Source organism: Ixodes scapularis, unplaced genomic scaffold, assembly GCF_016920785.2.
Source record: "Ixodes scapularis isolate PalLabHiFi unplaced genomic scaffold, ASM1692078v2 PGA_scaffold1__304_contigs__length_218370807, whole genome shotgun sequence".
Lineage (NCBI taxonomy): Eukaryota > Metazoa > Arthropoda > Arachnida > Ixodida > Ixodidae > Ixodes > Ixodes scapularis.
In genome coordinates, this window is record NW_024609846.1 from 5996393 (window position 1) to 6019152 (window position 22760).

At 44.6% G+C, this 22760-nt stretch overlaps 1 protein-coding gene across 1 annotated transcript; it reads right to left on the reverse strand.

Moving 5' to 3' along the window:
* Nucleotides 1–903: 903 nt before the first annotated feature.
* LOC115319543 lies at nt 904–17075 on the reverse strand. Its single transcript, XM_042290475.1, has 5 exons — nt 17051–17075; nt 12883–13021; nt 9952–10058; nt 7502–7736; nt 904–1048 (listed from the first exon to the last, which is right to left on the reverse strand). The coding sequence occupies exons 2-5, from the start codon at nt 12959–12961 to the stop codon at nt 951–953; spliced, it is 519 nt and encodes a 172-aa protein (XP_042146409.1). The 5' UTR covers nt 12962–13021; nt 17051–17075; the 3' UTR covers nt 904–950.
* Between the last annotated feature and the right edge of the window lie 5685 nt (nt 17076–22760).

Here is a 22760-nt window from a genome sequence, read left to right on the forward strand (position 1 = left end):
TTTCTGTAGCTCTCTGTATGGTCTGCTATAGAGATTTCTATGGCTAGCCCAATGGGTCTCTTTAGTCAGCTTGCTATAGCTTCTTAGAACTTTTCCTTTGGTTTCTTTGGTTACTTGTAGCTCTCTGTATGGCCTGCTATAGATATTTCTATGGCTTGCTTTATGGGTCTGTTTAGCCAGTGTGCTATAGCTGCCTATAGGTTTGCCTTTGGCTTCTTTAGCCATCTATAGCTCCATGTATGGCCTGCTATAGATTTTTGTGGCTAGCCCAATGGGTCTCTTTAGCCAGCTTGCTATAGCTTCCTATAGCTTTACCTTTGGTCATCTGAAGCTCCCTGTATAGTCTGCTACAGATATTTATATGGCCTGCCCTATGGGTCTCTCTAGCCACTGCGCTATAGCTGCCTATATCTCCCTGTATAGTCTGCTATAGATACCTCTATGGTTTGCCCTATAGGTCTCTTTATACCACCATGCTATAGCGGCCTACAGCTTTTCCTTTGGTTTGTTTAGCTATCCATAGCTCTCTGTATGGTCTGCTATAAATATGTCTGTAGCTTGCATCATGGGTCTCTTTAACCAGTATGCTATTGCTTTTCCTTTGGTTTCCTTAGCCGCCTATCTCCCTGTATGGTCTGCTATAGCTATTTCTATGGTTTACTCTATGTGTGTCTATACAGCATGCTATAGCTGCCATCCTTCTTTTTTTCAGCTCTTTGCACAGGAGCCATATGGCTTGATCAATTTCTCCCTTTAGCAGGCATGCTCGTTTTTTTTTGTTTCTTTAGCTCTTAATAAAAAGGGATAATATACCAGCCTTTTATACCCGTGCTGGCCTGCTTTTTTGTAAAAGGCGCATTCATATATATGATAAACATGATAAAACATGAAAGCAACATTTCAATCACCTTTATTTTCTTGAAAGCAGTCGAAGCTCTCATGATGTGGATTTACTCAGGGCTGGACTCCTTCGTCTTGTTTAGCATAGACGACAGTGACGACCGCACTGTGGTTTCTTTCAAAAGGTGAAATTTCTTGCAGGTGTATTCTGAAAATGCAAAAATATAGATATGTTACCAATAGTGATATGACATAAAAAGGCTTGCTAATATCAGCAAGCATGTAACAAAATTTTAAGATAATGCTGTGTCAACAACAGTTTACAACTAGTTTAGGGCTCATTGACTCCTTCATTCTCAAATGGCAACTGCAAATTTGACCTAGAGACTTCTATGGAGCACAGTTTTTGATTACTATAAAAAACATTCCCTGCCTTTTGCACTTCTAAGTACCTCATCAGAGGTGACGCTGTGTAGCACAGCCCTTATAATGAGGACAAGTCTGCCCATTTTCGGCAAAGGCTTGTGATCTATTTTCTCATCTGGAGGCCAGATGCTATGACATGTTGTACCATACTGAGCTGTCCAAGTTATTGAGAATGGTTTAACAAAGATTAAAGCAAATAAAGATGATGTTTTGGGTGGATGGATGGATGGCAATGGCTATACCCTTTGTATCTTGTGCCAGCTTGCACTCCTAGTCCAACAATAATCCATTTTTAAATTTTGTGTAAATATTGTTCTAAAACAACCCTCCCCCTTTAAAGTGTTTCCAGTGCTTATTTTTACCTGCTTTTTTTCACCCCTCCCTAGATCTTTTCCACCAATCTTCCAATCTCCTCTTTGTTACCGCAATTCTCTCCCTATCCATTCCTCCATCCATGTCCACAAATCTCAGTGCTTCCTCCGAATCCATCATCATGTCACCCCCATAAGAAGATGGGACAAAGCCCCGTGCACTTTAAAATGACATGCTCCATAGGTCCCCTTTCTTTGTTGCATACGTAACATAGAGTGCTTATTCCCTGAAATTTAGCCCTATATTTTTTTGTTCTTAGCCCCGTCTCGCTTCAAATAGCAATGAGCTACCAGTGAATTTATCGTTCAACTGTCCCTTCATTTTAAATTTATAAGCACAATGTCGCCACATTTCGAGAAAATAGCTGTATTCCCGAATTAAGTTGAAAGTACAATAGAAGATGGAAGACAATGCTTCATATAATCGTGAAGTTCATTGATGGCACACATTTTGTTAAGTTTTACTATGTAACGTAAAAACGTTTTCATCTGACAATTTCAGAAAATTTTAAAGATGTTCTTGGCATGTTTAATTGTCATTTTACCATCAAAAGTCAGTCTAATCTTCTTAATACTTTGTGAGCTTAATGTCGTCAATTTGTATATTACAGCACAAAAGTTAAAAGGATGTGAATATGTTTGTCGAAAAATAACAGATACAAAATAACATCTGAAATAATGTCAGTTTTCACCCTAAGCTTCTCCATTTTAGATTTCTGCAAAAACTAAAATAACTACAGGTTTCATATCTAGCTGGCTGTTCCTTCAAGGATGTGGCTTGTTTATATATTTTTGACCAGAATAAAAAAGAAATATGACTCAAGCTATCATTGCTCGATATGACATGGAAAACCCAGTAGTTTTAAGGTGCTGCCCGAAAGGTCAAAATAAATTGCAGTGTAACATTGCTAGCCACTAGAAATTGGATAAAACAGAGCATTTAAGAACACTCAAAACAAACACTCAAACAAAAACATTCAAGTAGGATTTAAAAAAAATTGTATGTTGTCTTCAATGACTTTCTTCCAAACATGAAGTGTGCAGCATAGCTGACACGGCAACATAGCTGATATCAGCACTCTTTTAGGTTTCACTCAAACAAGGCAGTGGCAAACAATATTTCACCCCTTAAAATTGGTGCTCTAATTCACTAGGGACCTTGCACTGATGTCTTTAAGGCAGACATTGGTGGCCAAGTGCCTGGCAGCGTAGCCCCTACTGTGCTACTTCTACAAACAGGAAACGAGCATCGTGAGTGAGCTCAGCATCCACTGCATTAACAGCAGGTTTGAGACACCAGCAAGAAGGATGGAAGTGTGTCATGTGCAAGCCGCGTATAGACCCCACAACAATAATAACTTTTTTAAAGTTATTCTACACCGAAAGAAAATTTAGTAGAAACTGAATTTTTTTGTTTGTGGTAACTCTACTATCCTGGCCAATGTGAGATACAAGGAGCATTTGGCAGTGCCACCTGCCAAATGCTCCAAAAATTGAATGCATGCTGGGGACGAAGTTTGCATCCATTATGGCGAGCCACATTTTGACCGTCCGCTAATATCATCTGCTAGCATCTCGTGCATCCACTGTAATGGTTAATGGTCGGTGTTTTGCGCTGCCCAATATTTGAAGGGCGATTCAGCATGCCATGTCACATGCTTCTATGGAAGTGTTTGTGGGAGGTACCACAGAAGAAAAAGAAATTATATAGAACCACCTACTAACAATCTGAATTGACTTGGGATTCACATTCCGCATTTTCTGCATGACGAGCTACTGTTGTGGCGATATAAATATAAATTACGCTATGCAAAAACAAACGGCACTATGTATACTACCCTCTGGACACCGGGCGGAGCGGTGGACTCATGACGGTGCGGACGCCAGACGGCAGCCGCTATGATCTTAGATGAAGAGGGAGTTTGCTGAGGCGCAACAAACTCTCGTGCCCAGCATTTAAGCATCCGGCAGGTGGCGTTGGTAGTACCAGGGGCCATGCAACGTGGTGTTTTCCCATACTGGCCAGGATAAAACATTAGTTTAACGTAATTCTCTGTCTATGTCTGTGGCATTTTTGCATTGGACTCTGTGGAGTGAATAGTTGATGTGAAAGCAAGAACTCTGCCTGGCGGCTTTCACTCTGTGCGTGACTTTAGACACCTGACTGCAGGGTGTCGCGTGCAGAGCGAACGCCACCAGCTGAAATTCATTGCTTGTCCTTGAAATATTTGGAACAAAATTCCCGACTTTCGTTGATACCTGGATAAAGACGTACTATCGGGGAAAAATGAAATACAAACAGAGGAGCGCGTAGCTTGCGGTACAGGCCGCGCCGCCTGGGAGTGGGCCTGGGGGCGAGGGTGCGTGGCCTTCTCCGATGTGTATATGCCCCTCGCTTGCTGCTTCCAAGCTTCGGCATTGCGCCTATTAGTGCACTGAAAGCTATTACCACTATCTTTTCTCACTCGACGCGTGCGGCACAAGGAAGCTCACCACTAGTAGCAGGCAGCTAAAGCGCGTGCTGGCTGAGCGCGCGCTTTCAGCACACTAGAGGCGCAATGCCGGAGCTTGGGAAGAGCCGAGCGAGGGACATATACACATCGAGGCAGGCCACACACCCTTGCCCTAGGCTCACTTCCAGGCAGCGCAGCCTGTACCGCAAGCCACACTCTCCTCTGTTCGTATTTAATGTTCCCCTAACAATACATGTTGTTTCTGAAATGCAGGCCAAATCGCTCCTGCGAAAACTATGCGTCGCACAAAAGAAAGACTGATGTCGTGTTGATGTGCACCCAAGGGCCTATTTAGAAAAAACTTCCATGTTCAGAAAAATGAAGTTTTTACATACATATTTTTTTAGAAATCTGAAAACTTGCTGGGCAGAATCAAAAACACCCATATCAGTTTTTTTGGACAGGTATAAAGCACACCCCTCATTTCAAGTTTCGAAAAATTCTTCAATTCTGACGTATTCAAACACATCTTGGCAGCAGCCATCCTGCCCTGCCGCAGCAAAAGCGTGGAGCTGGAGTGTTTGACGTCTTTCAGTCACATTGCACTTTGAAACTCAAATCATTCTCAGCATGCTAGAAGTGAACCCAAAAGACAAAGCTCAATCTTGCAAATGCCATGTTCATTTGAAGAGCAAGCTGCAGCATTTCGCATGGACGTGCGCACGCACTACTCTTATCTTTTTTCTACGAGAGGAGAGGCAGGCCAAAGCGACATGGGCGAAGCACCTAGACTTAGTTCCCCGCTTCAACCGCAGGAGGGCAGGGCGGCTGCCGCCAAGGTGCGCGTGGATAAAAAAATAAAACCAGAGAATGCACCAAAACTGGGTTTTTCAAAACTTAGTAAAATGCTGCGCATGCTTTTTACCTGTTTAAAAGGAGATGACAAAGGGGCTTTCACTGATGCCCAGCAAGTTTCAAATTGAAACTATAACTTTGAAGTGAAGAAATAAAAGGTTACTTTCTGTAAAATTGAAAAAGAAAACTTAAATTTTCTTTATGTTTATCTTTTTTCTACTTGACATCAACCTTCTTTTCCGAGCGATGCAGTTTTCGTTGGAGCAATTTGGTCCGCATTTTAAAAAAAAAACACCTTGTATATGGAAACCTTCGCTAACTATGAAACAATGCAATATTTACTACTGTTCCACACGTCGAACAATCGCACGTAGAGCATAGTGCACGCTAATAGCGATAGCCTTCATATAGAAAACCACCCTACAGAAACTTGGTCATACTAGGGCAAATTTTGAAATAGGTGAGGCATTTTTTTACTGAATAAATAGTGGACTATCAATGCATGACTGATAGTTAAAAAGAAAGACAGGGAAAGTTTTGAGAATATGGTCATAAGGCTGCAAGGCAGTTGTATGGCACTTCTAAACATCTGGAAGGACTCTATATCAAAACTACATCCAGTTAGGCTTTCAATAGCTGCATCCAAGGAGACTTAACATCATATGGGCCAACATAGTCATTATTTATGTAGCTCATAATGTAAAAAAGTAGAACATCTTTTTCATCTACAGTAGTATCTGTCTAAATTGAACCCCAAAAAACCAGTCAAAACTGTTCCTCTTAGCAGAAGTACCAGTCATCAGAAGACAACACCACCACTTTGGAACCAACTCTGAACACATTGTACTAAAGTTAACCTCAGGATGTATGCAAAGTATAATCTTCTATTATCACAACCAATGCAAGGCCCCTCCAGTTACTTTTTGAGTGGTCGGAAACTTGCGACGAAACTGACATCGGACAATGTGGCAACTTGGAGAAACAATCGAGTTGGCAAAGTTCATGTTATTTTGGAAGTTATAAGCACATTAAAATCACTACAACCACGACGTACATGGCACTGCCCATGCTAGGCGCGAAGCAAGTGCACCCTCTCTGAAGACCCACACATACTGTTGTTCTACAGGGACTCTAGCCTTGGCAAGCTCCCCCCCCCCCCCCCCTTTTGAAGAGCAAGTGAGGGATGAGAGCTCAACCTGCTTTGAAAAGGCTGCCACTCCATGAGTTCCGCGAGACATGCTGTTCTTGCGCCGCTCCGCTTGGTTGCTGGCTCAATTTGAGGGGCTGTTACTTATTTAATTTTATCGCTCCCAAAGCTCAATAAAAAATACTTTTAAAAAGAATTGGAATGGAAACACAATCATACTTATGATTTCGTGTTCAGAAAGGAATATTAATGGCTCTGGCCAATCAGGAAGCCATGTAGGTTAATGTTATCAGCTGTGTGCGTTCAGCAGCACGCAGCACCAGCGTACGTCCAAGTGTTCTGTGCCATGTCAAGTTAAAATATGATACATTATTTTGTGGTTTGGTCTTTGTTCCTCGAGTCTCCCAAACCACTGACAAGACTGATAGCGAAACAAAGGCAGAAGCTAAAAATTACAAGGGGCCCTAAATATCATCTGAGAGGGCCCTTCCAACAATATTCAAGCATCTGCTTTTTTTTTTTTTTTGCACTCCCCGTCTTTTTAATGGTTTGGGTGACACGGGGAGCAAAGACTAAACCACAAAATAATAGTGTATTGTATTTTAGCTTGACAGGGCTCAGAACAATTGTATGCACAGCGGTGCTGCGTGGTGCCAAACGTGCATGGCTGACGACGTTAACTTACCTGGCTTCCTGATTGGCAAGAGTTACCAAAGGTTTACCTGTGAGCACAAAATAAGTATGATAGTGATCACCCTTCCAATTCTTTCTGAAAGTAGTTCTCATCAAGCTTTGAGAGCGATAAAAAAACAAACTAGAGTGAAAACTGTGGAAACAATGAGAACACCACCTATACCCGTTTTCACCCCAAGAACCATAAGAAATAAAGTCCTCGTCCACGCAGAGTGCTACTAATTTTCTCTATTATGTGGCGGATTGAGAAACGTTTATATTCACATAAGGTCTATTATTTGTTTTTCAACCCCTAAAATTTTAAAATGCAAAAACAAATTTTTTTGTTTTCTGACGACCATACTCTTAAAGAGACTACTTTGCACTGCACATGAACTATGCGCAAAACACTTTTTTCTTGAGGTAAAAACGAGTATAGTTGACACACCCCCGAGGAGCGGCTCCACGATCCCAACATTGAGGGATCTAATATGTCAGAGGTAGTACCTTTCTTGCTAGCTTTGGTCATTTTAATTTGCCCCCAACTTTTGAACTAATGCCAATTTTGTAAAAAAAAAAAAAAACAATTGTTCCTCCGTATAACTATGTCATCTGACCTCAGACTCGCTGCAAGTGTCAAACCAGCCAAAAAGTTGTTGCAGGGGCCCTGAGGAAATATTTTGCTACATGTCACTGGTCACTTTCCATGCTCAAAACCACAAAAAAGTAATACTCACTGACAACTGCGTTGACCCTAACAGGGTCCAACTGCGGCCTTGCCTCCTTCTCCTTGTGGGCGTTGGACTGCTTTCCTGTTATTGATTTCCCCAGCAGCTCTTCTGTGGTGAACACCTGCCTGAGAAGTTCTCGAGCATAAGTCGTTGCTGTTTTCGCCGGTCCTAGCTGTAGCATGTCAATCACGGCCTTGTTGACTTTATATCCTCCCAGGTCAACCTGCTCGTCGTCTTCCTGCTGCAAGTAATCAGAGTGAATGATGTTGTAAAAGTTCTCATTCAATTCAAAAGGTCTGATGAAAGTTACTCTTAAGACTACTATCATTGCCTGAGCGTCATGGTAGAGATGCATAGCTTCTAAGTTTTGTAAGTACCTGCCAAGTTCAGAGAAATCAAATCTCGGAAAACAGGGGGAAGGGGGGGGGAGGGGGACATTATCTCTTTTTTTTTTAGTTTGACGAGAAACCCCGTGAAGAGGCAGTCTGCGCGAATCACACTGTCTTCGCAGTTGTTTTGGCGTAAACTGCAAGTGGTGCCCTGCCCTTCTACGGCACGAGCATGGTTCTGATGCTTTCGTGAAGCGATGTGTATCTTGATGTCAAGCTTGCCGCCATGCGTAACGCTCACACATCATAGGCGCACATGGTACACAATCCATACTTGTCAGCTTTCCGCAAAGCAACAAAGCACGGCAACTCGGTCGCGTATGATCTCAGAAATACTTGCAAGTACTTCTCTCTGGCTTTTGAAAGTGCCATCGATCGTTCCAACAGATCAGTGGTTCCAACTAAACTCGGGGAAACACGAAGAGTAGTTCGGTGTTCCACACCTCACTCGACGACCTGACAAAGCCAACTGAAGCATAGCGCACCCATGGTCATATAAGCCGTGTTCCAATATGCGCTCTAACTTCAGGAGTAAAGGTTTGGTACCTTGGCGTTTGAATATCTACCCTCGTTTTACGCTACTGCTCCGAGTTGTTACGTGGTAACCCGCCGGAGTAACCTAAACCTGCTCTCGAGTAACTCGCAATGACACATGCGTGATGATTATAGCAATGAAACGACACAAAAAAAAAGAACTATGGCGGATACTTTTCGGGAGATTTTCCTGTCAATCGTACAACCCGGGAGAGTTGGCGGGTAATCCGGGAGAGTTGGCGGGTATGCCTGAAGCAATAAAAAAAAAAAAAATAAAACAGCCTGAATGAACAGGCACGTAAAAAGAGCTTGATTGGAGCAATATTTATGGTGCAATACTTTTCGTGTGCACCAAATGTCTCTGGTCCCAGAGATATCGGGACCCATTTTGTGCCAGTTGGTAGCTTCCCCTTAGCTGAAAGGTTAATGGACGTCTGTGATGTTGGGTACACAATCTGTGTATGCTGCCATAATCTTTTAAACTACATTTTTATGTTTAAGGTCCAACCCATCCAGTGAGTGCCATACTGTTCACAAGAGTATAACAGGAGTGTCACTTCCATTCCAAGTCATACTGTAACAAAAAAGGGCTGTGTTCCAAGACTTTCTCAATCCAGCTCTGCAGTAAAGATTTTGTGCCCTGGCATTTGAAAACCTGCACGAATCCAACGTTGCTCTATTCAGGTGACATAACCCAACAGAGTGACCCAGACTGCTCGAATGGGCCTTTAAACATAGCCAAGAACTTCGCCAGGCCTCGTTTGACCACCAACTGAGGTGTAGTCGGAGGTTGCTGCGGTCAGACATGAGGCTCTCGTACGGTGCGCAGCCGAGCAGCCAAGCCAAACCAACAGTGATGGGCGGGACTTACCTTTTTTCCGAATGGCTCGGAGAAGCGCAAGAGAGAAAAATGGAGAGGAGTACCACTCACTTTCAATTGCATCTTACGCCGCAAATACTGCTCCAATCAATTTTTTTTTTCACGGAAGATTATATATCTTTTGACATGCGAGGACAGTGAACTCGACACACAAAATCTGATCACCTAGGGGAGCACAAATTTCAGCCATGAGACAAGCCCATACACTGCCTCCAGAAAATGTGTTGATTGAGACTGCAAGTGTGATAAATTGTTGATAATAAACTGTACCAAGATGTCAGCCAGTGAAGAACTCTCATCCCACCCCCGCATGTGCCACAGGCCTAAATAGTGACTTTCTTTAGCTGAACAGAAAAAAAAAGGAATTCGGCATACAGTCTGAATCGAAAACACCGAATAATGAATGGAAGCTCATTTTGTGGGAACCCTATGTAGCCTCCTGAATCTGCCTTCAGCCAACAGTGAAAACTGCAGGCACTGCAACTGATTATGAACAGAAACTTCCAGGAGAAACTCTGAGTAGATTTACCAATTTGTCATCCCCTACCCATATTCAATATGGTCTTTGTACCCAGTAATTCATGAACTCCACCACAGAAACCGTCCTCCAATTATCCTGAACCAGTATACAATAGGTCCCAAGGAACTATTACCTGACAAGCGTTTGCAGACTGTTCAGCTTTTTCGGAATTTCTTGCTGCCCTGTCTTGCTGGAGCTCCTCCCGGAACCGAAGCAGTTCGCTAGCAGCAGTTTGCAGATCTGGGCAATGAAAATACATGAGTCAAACAAACAGTTTTTCTATTTTCTATTTCTGTTAGCATCACAACGTCAAGTTTCAAATAAAAGTAAACTATGATACTTATGACATAGCAAAAATAGTCAAAAGCAAAGTTTTTATTCTTTTTTTTTCTGGTTCAGAACATTCAAAAACGGGAACTTCTATTAGGACTTTTAATTTTGTCATTAGCTTACCAGACTTAGGGCCACTAGGAATAACATTGCTTGTGCAATTAGGCGGCTAATAACAAGGTATGCTTTATGTTTGAAATTAGTAAAAATAACCATTTATTTTGAATGCAACACTTGCTGGGCATCAGCAAAAGCCACTAAATCAGTCAACCTTCGAACCTAGTGAAAGAATGAACTGGCGACCCGCAACGTTGACGTTGTCATAGGGGCCTTTGTCAATTTTTAAGTAAGTGGATTGTGTCTTCTCACTGCACGTATTTCATATTATTGGCAGGAAAACACTATCTCACTAGCACAGACAATAAAGTGTTGCGAGATACATGCAAGTCGTTATGTCGTCGTTGTGCGTGAAGCTGTACATGTGAATGAGCCAATTTCGAGAAACTTCGAAGTCCAAAGCCGCTGCACATCGAAAAAATTGTGTGAACAGACAGTCAAACTGACACAGTGGCACTAGGGGGACCACCCCAGGTACAACACTCTAGGGAGTGTCGCGGCGGGCATAGAGGTCTTAGCGACGGGCAACGAGCAGAGGGAGGGAAGGGGGGGGGGGAGTGTCGCCACTGACCCAAGTGACGCCAGTGGACTGACAGATGAATCCACCAGACCCAGCAGACTGTGGTTGAACAACCAACAAGCTCGTCAGCGAATCGCAAATGATGGCTTCTTGAGCGGAGAGTAGCCGACCAGCCCTGCGTGAGCGATGGCATCCGCACAGGATGCCATCGCTCATGCGGGCCACTCGTCATTCGCCCACATCCAGCTGGATTACGTGGCACTATCTATAGGCCTGGATGTCGCAATCTTTGATCACAATTTCAGTACTGAAATAGGCCGCACATGATTATAATTTTTCGAATTGCGGCATACCTCGAGCATGTATATTGCCAGGTTGAGTCATAAATAGACGATCCCAAAACCCTCCATAGTGCCCCTTTGAATTGTCTTGCACCTGCCTCTAATGTAGTGATGCAAAACTATCGATAAAGCGACTATCGATACTATAGATAGTTTTGGAAAAACTATTGATAGTATCGCAGAACTATCGATAGTCGACTATTGATAGTACTATCGATAGTTTTTCGATAGTCGACTATCGATAATACTATGGATAGTTTTTCGATGGTCGACTATCGATAGCACTATCGATAGTTTTTTACTATCGATAGTCAGATTTCTGGCGAGTATCGATACTATCGATAGTTTTGCATTACTAGAGCGAACACAGTTGCCGCACCGCCGCTCGCTTCCCTTCGTCCTCTCTTCGCCCAAAATCCCGTCTTCGTCATCACTGAAAGCTGAGCCAAAGAAGTGTTTGGGCTAATTGGTGTCCCATTTGAAAACAAAAGAAGTGAAAGCAGTTTACAACTCCCTGTGACGCCGAATTAGAGCGCAGCCCTTGAAGAGGAGGAGGAAAGGATAATGGGGGTGGGTCAAGTGACCTACGGGGGGGGGGAAGGGACGCGTGACCTAGGAGGGTCACGTGACAATAACGATGCCATCATCAGTGACGTCACTGATGACGTCATCGGCATCGTCACGTGACCCTCCTAGGTCACGCGATCTGTGACGATGATTATGCGGATACCGATGACGTCATCAGTGACGATGACGTCATCGCAACGTCATCGTCATGAGTGATCATGACGATGACAATGCTGATGCCTGTGACGTCATCAGTGGCGTCATCAGTGACGATGACGTCATCGCATCGTCATCAGTGATGATGACGATGACGGTACGGATGCCGGTGATGTCATCACTAACGTCATCGAGGGTCACGTGACCTTGGGGGAGGGGTCACGTGACCACCCCAGGTCACGTGACCCAGAGGGGGTGGGGGACTCGCGCGGTGCATTATGGGACATTTCCCATAAACGCATAATGCACCGCGCGGTTACGCCGACGCCACTCAAGCCTGAAACGGGCCCCTAAGAGCAGCGCTCTAATAAAGCGAGAAAAAGAGAAGAGGGAGCAACGCTAACTACTAGTGTCGCAAAACTATCGATAGTGAACTGTCGGCAGTACTATCGATAGGTTTACGATAGCCGACTATCGATAGTTTTCCGATAGTCGATTAACGATAATTTTCCGATAGTCGACTATCGATAGAACTATCGATAGTTTTTCGACAGTCGACTATCGATAGTACTATTGACAGTTTTTCGATAGTGGACTATATATAGTACTATCGATAAAAACTATCGATAGTTTTTCGATAGTCGAATATCGATAGTACTATCGATAGTCGACTGTCGATAGTACTATTGATAGTTTTTCGATAGTTGACTGTCGATAGTACTATCGATAGTTTTGCATCACTACTATAATGTACTACCTTGATCGTACAGTCTCGCCATTAAACCAACTGATGACTGTCAGCCGAGGCCCTGTGGCCACGGAATGATGCAGCCTGCCGGGTGCTCATCAACCATATGTTTTTGAATGGCTGGTGCCATGCATTTACCTGTGTTGTGTCCTCACCTAAAGGGTATATCTTACACCTTGAGCATTATCCCAGGTCAGCTGAGTCAACCCAAGTTGGCAATTGCGATCTGCCACTAGCCTTACAACAGTTAAAAAAAACAGCCTGTATAACCAGGGTATTACTCACCTTCAATCCCATCTTTTTGTGAGGTTATGTAGTCGATGGTAGTCTTCAGTTTGTTGTTCTCTTCCTGAAGCTCGTGCATGTGACTCTTCAATGAGTTGTTCTCTACCTCCAGTACTTCGCAGTGCTTGCAAGTTTCCAACTGAAAAATAACCGTTGTATTGCTAAATTGTTGCAAAATTGCAAAATTCGTACGCCCTACTATCCTGCTAGACTGACTGTCTTTGCAATGACATATCTTGAAGTGGACAACCACAAATTATGAGGTCAAAATATTTGCTCCCAGCATATGCACAAGAGTGGCACAGTATGTGTCGGCAACCTCAAGTATAGTTTAGTGAAGTGCAGACTTCCACTACTTTTCGACCTCACATGTCAAGTTCAGCTTTTTTCTTTTCAAATGGACATTCAGGAGGTGCCCTTGAGCGTCTGTTTACTCTCTCTCTCAGGTGATCCGAGTTTTCAGAGGTCTTTGCTTTTATACAGCTCGAAACTTTTCCGATCAAAGTACTGAACATAGAAATATTTACCATTTGCATCCTACTGATTCTCAAAACTTCAACATAAGGCTCTTCATTCATTAAAATGAAATGCAAAAGAACAAAAAGTTCATAAAAGATTGATTGCAAAGCAGACTGCAAAAATATTTTCGAGTTTCCACAGGATTTGTCTAAAAATGTAGTCACCAACATTGTTTCCTATGACCTAAGGGCAGGGGTCTAAATTGATATTTAAGTAAGTTTATAAATTAACAGTCCACAGAAAGAATAAAGCAAACTTGGGACGATGGACGACAAACATTTCTTTCAACTCACAACAACATAAGATTACTGTTGCTGCAAGTTGAAAGAAATAATTGTCATTTATCGTCCCGAGTATGTTTTAATCTTTCTGTGGTCTGTGAATTTTACCAACACGCTCTTCGGTTAATTTGAATTGATAAATAAATTTTACCATGATTGCTGCAATGTCACATTGATAGGGCATCCAAGCTTCAGTTACGGCGTACAGCTTTTATTCACATTGAACTGGAGCAACAATATAAACACTTCTGTGCAGATGTGCATGGGTGCTGCTATTACTGACCTTCAGGTTTAATTTAAATCTATTTCACTCGCTACACTCCATCACTGTGGCCACATGACAAGCTGTATAGTTTGAAGACGTTCTGTGCTTTTTGACGTCGAGATGCTGCCGCGCTTGTGCATGGCTGAGAGCTGTGGCAACGACTTGGTCGACAGCACTATGCCGATCAACAAGTTTCCGAACGACAAAAAACTTCATGCCCTGTGGATCCAGCTGCACGTCTATCGCTTCCGATGTGGGTTCCGACGCCTGCTGCTCGCTTCCCGAAATTAACCCCTTAAAGGAGCGATGCAACAATTTTTGTACTTTGCGCAAATACCGCTTAAAACGGATCCTTAACGTTAATGACTTATGAAACACGCGTTCGTTTTTCACCCCACGCAATAGAAGTCCCAGAAAAAAATTAAAGACAAACGAGCAGCGTTCACCCCCTCAACTCGCAGCTAGTACAAGCGGCCACGTGATCTGAAGCCGATTATATGCCGCCAGTGTTGATCATAGCCACGCGCTGGGGTTGGCAAAGCGCAGGACACGCGCTGAGTTCCAGACATTGTTATGGCTCGGCTGTTGTCGTCGTTGCAGCGATTGGACACGGGTCACTACCCGAGGTAGCGATTACCACGAGCCCAAGTCGAGTGCCCACGCAATGCTCGGGACCAATCTATGAACCGCATTCAAACATCGTCACTTGGGTGTACTGCGATCCCCACGGTACGTCACCAAATTTCGCGAAGGAGAGATTGAATGAAAATGATCGCTTTTGTCCTTGAAATTACACCGCAACAAAGGAGTTTCTTGGCCAGTGGCGTTGCGTGCGAGTATCCTTGAGTCCCAGGTGTGCCAGTAAGCTCGTGTCAAGTGAAAAACATTTCAATTGAATATCGTTGCACAGCTCCTTTAAGTGCCTTAGACGAGCTGAGCTCGTCGGCCATTTTTAGGCTAAAAATGCCATGGACGAGCTCAGCTCGTCCAGTGGTTTCTTCGGCAGCCCTCAATTCTACGGACGAGCAAGGCTCGTCCGTGTAGTTTTGCTGTGGTGATGATAGAGGGCAGCATTTGTATTAGTTGGCAAATATTTTTTTTGCCTCCACAGATTTTTTTGTAATAAACTTTTCAAATTATGTGTAATACTAGAAAAATAAAAACTCAAAATAAAAAAAAATTTGGCACTTTTAGTGTACTTTCGGGAAAAAAATGTGGCACTTAAGGGGTTAATACAGAGAGGGCGGTATCCTCATCCTCACTTGTGTCGTTCAAGTCTATGTTCCCAAGGAATCGTCCTGAAGCGCCATTTCACGACGTGCACGACTGATCTCACACGTGAAACGCTCGTCACCCCACGGGTACCTCGGACGGCTCGGCCATAACATGCTTTCCGAAATTAAAACGGAGAGGGCAGTGTTGATGTCCTCATCTAGAGACTGCCGTGTTCATGTTAAGGCCCGTTCACACTCTTGCAACTAAGTACGACCGAGAGAGACCAGACCGGTTTTTAAGCCTTTTGCAACTTCTTAGGACCGGATGCGCCAGAGCGGAGCTGGTCCTAAGAGATCGCAAGAGGCTTAAAAACCAGTCTGGTCTCTCCCAGTCTTGCTCAGTCACAAGAGTGTGAACGGGCCTTTACTAGCGGAGACTTCACATGGGTCGAACTTTCGTCCGTTTGAGAGGTTAAACATCTCAGTGAGAGAAGGTGAGTTATGGCGGCTTTGAAAGGGTACGGAAACAGAAATGGAAATATTCAAATGTTGTTCGGAAATAAGTAAAGCATGACATATAATAACCGGAAATGATAATCGCATGTTCGTATTTTGAACGACTGGCTATATGTTTCGTTCGAAACGGTGCACTCGAGCAAGCGCTCGAAGAAAAGCGAACGGAGAGCGCGATGCGTCATGGGATATCCAGCGCAAACAAAAAAACAAACAAGATTCTCCCACATTTGTGACATAGCAAGGCTGGCGTGGTTATGAGCTTTGCCGTTGGTGGCATTGTCAGCGTTGTGGTGGCGTCAACAGCGTCCACATGTTACAACCGAGCCGTTCGAAGTACTCGTGGGGTGACGAGCGTTTCAAGTACGAGGTCAGTCGTGCGTGTCGTGTTTCTGTGGCCCACTCCAATGGCGCTTCAGGACAATATCCTTGGGAACATAAACTTGAACGACACAAGTGAGGATGAGGACACCGGCACCACCCGCTCCGTATTCATTTCGGAAAGCGAGCAGCAGGCATCAGAACCCACGTCGGAAACAATGGACGTGCAACCGGATCCGCAGGGCCCGAAGTTTCTCGTCGTTCGGAAACTTGTTGATCGGCATATCGTTGTCGACCAAGTCGTTACCACAGTTCTCAGCCATGCAGAAGCACAGCAGCATCTCGACGTCAATAAGCGCTGAACAGCTTCGAACTGTACAGCGAAGTCACAGGATCAACTCTGTGACATTCCTCAATGAGTCCATCATGGCATCTCGTTGGCTTCCTTTGCAAAGGGACAAAGCGCACGGATCAACTTTGGCATGAGCAAAGGATTTGCAATCACGTTCAGGCCGAGGTCATTTAAAACAGTTGAGCATACTTCCAAAGGGCAGCGCCGCTCCGATGTTTAGTACTGCTACGTAACGATTCCTGCCATGTCATGACTATGTAGCAAGATTCCCGACGTAGCTAGATTACCTCTTAACTAAGCTTTACAGGGATCCACCAGGTGCATATTGAAAGATCGCTTAATTAGCTTTAAATTTTGTTTTCTTGGGCCTTCCAACGAAAGATTGGTGTTTTTGAGGCTGGGTGCAACATGCAACAGATTTAAGCTAGAAAATGCGCGCTGGAATTTCATTTCCGTACCCCATTAATCTGGCGCGTGCTAAAAGCATCTATACTAAATAAAAACTCAAAATGTCTTGTGCAGAAATAATTTGCGAGCTCTGTTAAACTTCCTTTTTTTTTTTTAAGCGTAGAAACAGTAATTAGGTACGCCAGTTTGGATTAGAAACAGCACACACCCTTCAAATAGTCCTAAAATAGCATTCCTCGGCTGAAGCTCGTTGCCGCCACAAATATCTGACACATATCATGACGGGCACACGTACCTGGTCGCCGTCTTCCGACGCCCCATTAGAAGATGCTTCTTTCACCTCCTTGTTTTTCGTTATTTGCTGACACCGCTTTTCCATTTGTGCGGCGCTCCCTGTTCAGAAACGACAGTTGCGAAATCGAAGGCGGGCAAATCACGCATTGAAAATAACGCTGGGTTCTTCTCAAACCGAGAGCATCGAAGCAAGCTTACCGACAGCCTCGATCCTTGCCGGGTGTTTCTCGCCCTTCCAACGTATCAGTACGTCGGTTGCAAACACGCTTGGATCTTTGCTATTGTGAATTATAAGCGCCCCGATTTTTGTGTCAACGATGTCCCTTATGCTCACAACGTCAAAAAGGCGGGTCCTGCCCGTATTTAGCCATCTTATTAGGACGTGACTCATGATTGAAAAAACAGTAAAACACCTAATGGACTATAAACCAAAAACCAACGTGGTCGCAACGTAACAAAAGAAGCAAAGCAGAAAGACAGGAGAGCGCACGTGTGCAAAGCTGGATTGAACTGGATTGGATTAGATGCGACTTCAGCGGTATTTGGACACCAGTGTTGACAGACGACAATTGTTTTAAAGTAAATGTAAATGCAATAAGCTATTCGCGCAGCAACTACTTATTCCATTATATATTTAGTAGGTAACTCACTAAAAAAATGTACTTAGAATACGCAAACATTCTCAAGGTGCAGGCGAGCTGGTGTATGTGAACCATGATGTTAAAATCCTAAAACTGGGAAAGAAATTTAAAAGAAATAGTGCAAGGAGACACAGAAAAACGGGGACAGGACAATCGTCTAGCTAACAAAATTTATTCCGTCCACAGCTTTTATAGCCAACTCCCAAGGTCACCGCCAACTCACACCGATAGACTTCTCCCCTTTTCTGTGTCTTCTTACACTTTTTCTTTCAAGTTACCTTCCCAGTCTCAGGATTTTAACTGCAATACGCGTTGAAAGCAAACGGACAAACGTGCTTTGTTCGTTGTCTGGCGGGAGAGCCGGAACCGGGCACGTTAACCTCTTTTCGGGGCATCTGGAAATGTAAAGTAGGGATGTTTCTGTAGTAACGGAAGGCACTCATTTTGGTTCTAATGGATGTCTTTGAACGGTTTGGAATCCCTAACGTGCTAATCTCTGACCAAGGACTTCCCTTTGATTCAGTCATATTCAGAGCACTAGTGCAAGAATGAAACATTATTCACGAGCCATTATCACCACCTTACCCCAGATCTCTTAAATCCATGCTCGCTAAGTCGCGCAGCGATGGTAAGGATCTTGCTCAACTACCGCTCCACCCCTAACATCGGATCTGTTTTTTAAGCAGAGCTACTGATGGGCAGGGAGCTAAGAACATTCATCTCTGCCCTACCTCAAAGCTTGGAACCAATATTTCCTACTCATGCTCACAAGAAGCTTCTCAGAGACATCAGGAACAGCACAAGTATAAAGACTGCCACACCCAGGCTCTCTTGGCTCTCGCAAAGGACCAGCCTGTTTGGTTTAGGTAAGTTCGGTGTGTATACCAGATGCATGGGCCTCCGCCTTTCCACCGAACTAGCACGCCTGACGCATTCCCATTATTTTCTTATTTCAAGTGCAATAAAGTATGAAGTTGAAAAAGAGCACCTGGCAAAAGGCAGTCATAATACAATTTGGTTTCGAACCGAGGCGCTACAGTGCAAACTCCTAGCGGCGGTGTGTACGTCAGGAACCACTATCACCTCAGACCATCCTCAGACCCCTTAGTCCAAGGGCTGAAGATGGCGGCAGCTCAGCAGAAGAGTACTTTCCTGACGAACCAGGAATCCAAGAAATGGTCAGGCTCGTCCAGGTGTGACACGTTCAGGACGATATCACACGTAAACCGGCAAGAAGACTGAACATCTTGCGGTGTTTTTTTTTTTTTTTTTTTTTTTTTTTTTTAAGGGCGTGTTTTGTATAGACGTTTCCAATGTTTACAAGATCACAGTCCAGCGTGCGATCTTCACAGCCCAGCACGCGCGTGTTCGTCGCTTCGGAAAGCGAGCAAAGCACGCGCCATACGCACGAACACTCAAAATGGCACCGGCCACACGCTCTTTTTTGGAAAGGTCTATTGATTTGGATGTTCCTAACGCCGTGTGCGTTGTCGGAAATATCCCCAAGAAAAGGTCAGCCCCACCAGAGCTTGACACGCGTCCATGCGGCCACACCACGCGCTTACCTTCGCAACCAACGAGTCTTTGTGACATTCCTTCCAGAAAACAACATATCAGGCACTTTTTGTGATGAGGTTAAAGAGAGCCGAGTCAGTGAGCTCCAAACAAAGGTACTCATTGGAGCTCCGAACGTGGGCGTTGGCTAAAATGTCATTCGATCAAGTGAGTGCCTCCCGGTTCGCCCTACGCCCAGTCGGCCATCTTTCATGTATCCATTAATCCAGCACAAAGCTGCGCGCCGCGGAGGCGCAGTGGGCACGAGGAGCTGGCGAACCTGGCAGAGCGAGCTGTCGACGAAACGTCGCAACGTCTGTCGATGAAACGAGTGGGCGCTCGTTTCCACGAAACGATCTGTCGATGAAACATCGCACTGTCGACGAAACATTTTGTCCATGACGAACTGATTGCCACCGTAGCAGGCTTGCCAAAACCACGTTCACGCGCACGCTGCACATGTTTGCACGCACGGGGCATCAATGCTCAGTCAGATAGATGCGGGTAGGGGTGGGGATTGAACCTGTTTCTGCAGCGCAAGAATTCGCTCTCACCCCCTGAGTACAGTGTACCCTGAGCGTCACGCGACCGATGACTCGGCCCCAAATTTTTCTTTTATCACCTAAACCTAAATCTACACAAGAGAGCCCGCGTGGCTGCGGTGCACGTAAGCACCTGCAGTGCACGCATCGTTCAGAACAGCATTCGCACATGTAATGTAGCCACATAGCTTAGACCTTGAGGAGGTGGAGCGAAAGCAAGCGCCGTGTAAACGGCGGAAGCAGATATAATATGATTCTATCATTTAATTTTATATCGAATAGGAAACGAATTTTAGGCCAACACTTTAAGAAGAAGGATAGAAAACAGGCTAGGTGGCGCAAGCTACCGGATTTATTTAGATTCACTCAGAGTTCTGGATTTGTGGCACAAAAATGGCTAAGCGAAGATTATATACATAAAAAAAGAACAAAAAAAACGTCTCGGGTTAAGGCACTGGGTTAAGGACGCCGTAGTTAAGGGCCAATCTTGTTTCGGGAAAGTTTCAGGCCGACGATCTCGTCGAGCTTTGAAAGGGGACGCCAGAGAATCCAAATCCCTATCCATAGTTTTGTTACTCGCCATCGTTCGCGGCCGCAGCAGCCGCAGCTCGCATCGGCGTCGCCGGTGGAACGTCACTACTGATACAGAGCTCTGTTGGCTCTGTGAAGACGATCATGAGTCGACGGCACGCATGTTTCGAAACCTTAACGTCTACACCATCAGGTTGATAAAACGATCCCTGTGTATTTAACACAAGCGTGCTATAGCTGCGCCTGAGCTTCACTTTGAAAAAGTGGCCTCGGGGTTCGTCGGCATCGTTGGTTTTCACAGCTTGCCTAACGGTGAGTGCGCATTTCTCTCACTGCTATTTCCAAAACTGGTTGTGTTCTACAGGGAGTTTGTGAGAAACCCGGACCGTGTTTTTCGCGCTGCAAAATTTAACTAAACATTGTGAATATTTCGCACACTGCCAGAACGTAGCCCTAGCGGTTGGAGCAAGACGCCGACATAGCGTCAGCGAAGTAATGAGCAGCTGTCGAAAAATTTCAATCAGAAAATAGGCGTTCGTTCGCGCGACTCCGTCTGCCGCAAGTTTCACGTTGAAAATTTGGAATAAAATGGCTGAACCTTCGAAATCGACGACGCTACGTTTTGAAACTTCTGCATGTTGCTTCAACCGCTAGGGCTGCGTTCTGTTGTCGTTGGAGCTAAAGCCCCTTGATGAAGGCCTTTTTTTACAAGTACCGCCAACCCTTGTTGTGGAAACGCGCGAGACACGTGCCGCGAGCGCGTGCTCCGCCGCCATTCGCTTCCAAGGGCCGCTCATTTCAGTGCTGCACCGCCATTTGCTTCCAAGGGCCGCTCGAGACATGGGGCTCGTGCGCTCGCGCATTTGACGCTACTTGCAAGACACGCAATCACATCGAGGGGCTTTAGTTTGAGCTCGCTCTGATGTCTGGCTTATTTTCACGTTGCGAAAGACACCGCTCGGTTTTATTGCAAGCAACCTGCTATTTTGTTGAACGTGTGAATCGGAATTTGATGAATGGCATGTTGCTTGTTTTATGCCTATCAGAGTACTGGGGGTCTATGTTGCACATTTTGGGCTCCCAGGAGACTAGGGAGAAGGAAGTGACGTCAACGACACAGCAAACGCAGATTGAATGTTGACAGAAGAAAACAAATTCAACATCCAATCTGCATTTGCTGCGTCGTTGACGTCACTTCCATCTCCCTGGCCTCCTGGGAGTCCAAAACGTGCAACATAGCCCCCCTGGGGGGGTTATGTTCGACAAATGTTTTATTTCTCCTAAAAAGAAACGGAAGAGACGATATCGCGTCTGATTGGTTAGAGGCTCCAATGACGAAAGAGTTAACTTTTGTCATTTGAGTCTCTAGCCAATCAGACACGATATCGTCACTTCCGTTTCTTTTTAGCAGAAACAAAACATTTGTCGAACATAGCCACCCTGCTCGCCATCAAAAACACCGACATTGTTTCCTGACAGTCAGTTCATCGAACAACGTTTCACTCACAGGTCATTTGGTCGACACTGCAATGTTTGATTGATAAATAGTTTGGTCAAAACGTTCTTGTGTTCCTTTAGTCGACATAGCTTGCGACGTTTGGTCGACACATTTTTTTCATTACACACTGCCTAAAAGAATTTCAAAAATAATTGTCACGCCCTATCTGGCACGTAATCTTGGCGGTGCATGTAGGCTGCCCCGTGCATGTCTAGATTTAGGCATTGCGGCTATACTCGTTTGCAGGTACGGTCTTGGGGTGCTGCATCTTGCTCGTGGGGCAGCAGGATAATCCTACTATGACACCCTCCTAAGGCCTGCCCAAGGTGGCTGGACTGGTGTTCCAACCATGCGTTCATCACAGTGTTAATGAAACTTTTTCCTACACATGGCTTGCACTGACGTCACATCACTCGCCATTGCTCCACACCATGCTCCTGTGCCCGTACCTTCTGCAGCTTACATTTCGCGCTGTCAAATTTGTTCTTCTCAACAAGGCTTGCCGAGAATAACAAATTGGATTGTGCGAAATGTATGCTGTAGAAGGTACAGGCACATGTGCAAGTATATCGTACCAGCCACAGTGGTGGCTGGTACGATGCCATATGACATCACGTGCAAGGCATGTATTAAAAGTTGTCTATGAAAAGTGTGTCGACAAAATGTGTGTAGTCGAAATGACACAAACCCTTTGCAATTATTTATTAACACGTTATATGACATGTACATTCATTAGATGTAAATGAACCCATTTTATTTTTCAGATGGAGCAGGCAGAGGGTTACAAAAGCTACCTCCGGTGCGACACCTCTAGTATGCCCAGGCGTTCTGCATATCGCTACAAAAAGCAACATGCTGAACAGAACGATTCTGCCAGGTAATTATTTTCTATGCATACAAGGATGGATTGTCACCATCATAGGGGAAGAAGAAGTCTGAAACTCC

What these genes read in the sequence shown, in the direction of transcription:
- LOC115319543 (XM_042290475.1), bottom strand. Translation starts at nt 12,961, where the DNA reads ATGCACGAGCTTCAGGAAGAGAACAACAAACTGAAGACTACCATCGAC. An exon ending in AGTCTGCAAACGCTTGTCAG is followed by an intron (nt 7,737 to 9,951) that starts GTAATAGTTCCT and finishes GATTACTTGCAG; the next exon opens with CAGGAAGACGACGAGCAGGT. An exon ending in TAGGGTCAACGCAGTTGTCA is followed by an intron (nt 1,049 to 7,501) that starts GTGAGTATTACT and finishes TTGCATTTTCAG; the next exon opens with AATACACCTGCAAGAAATTT.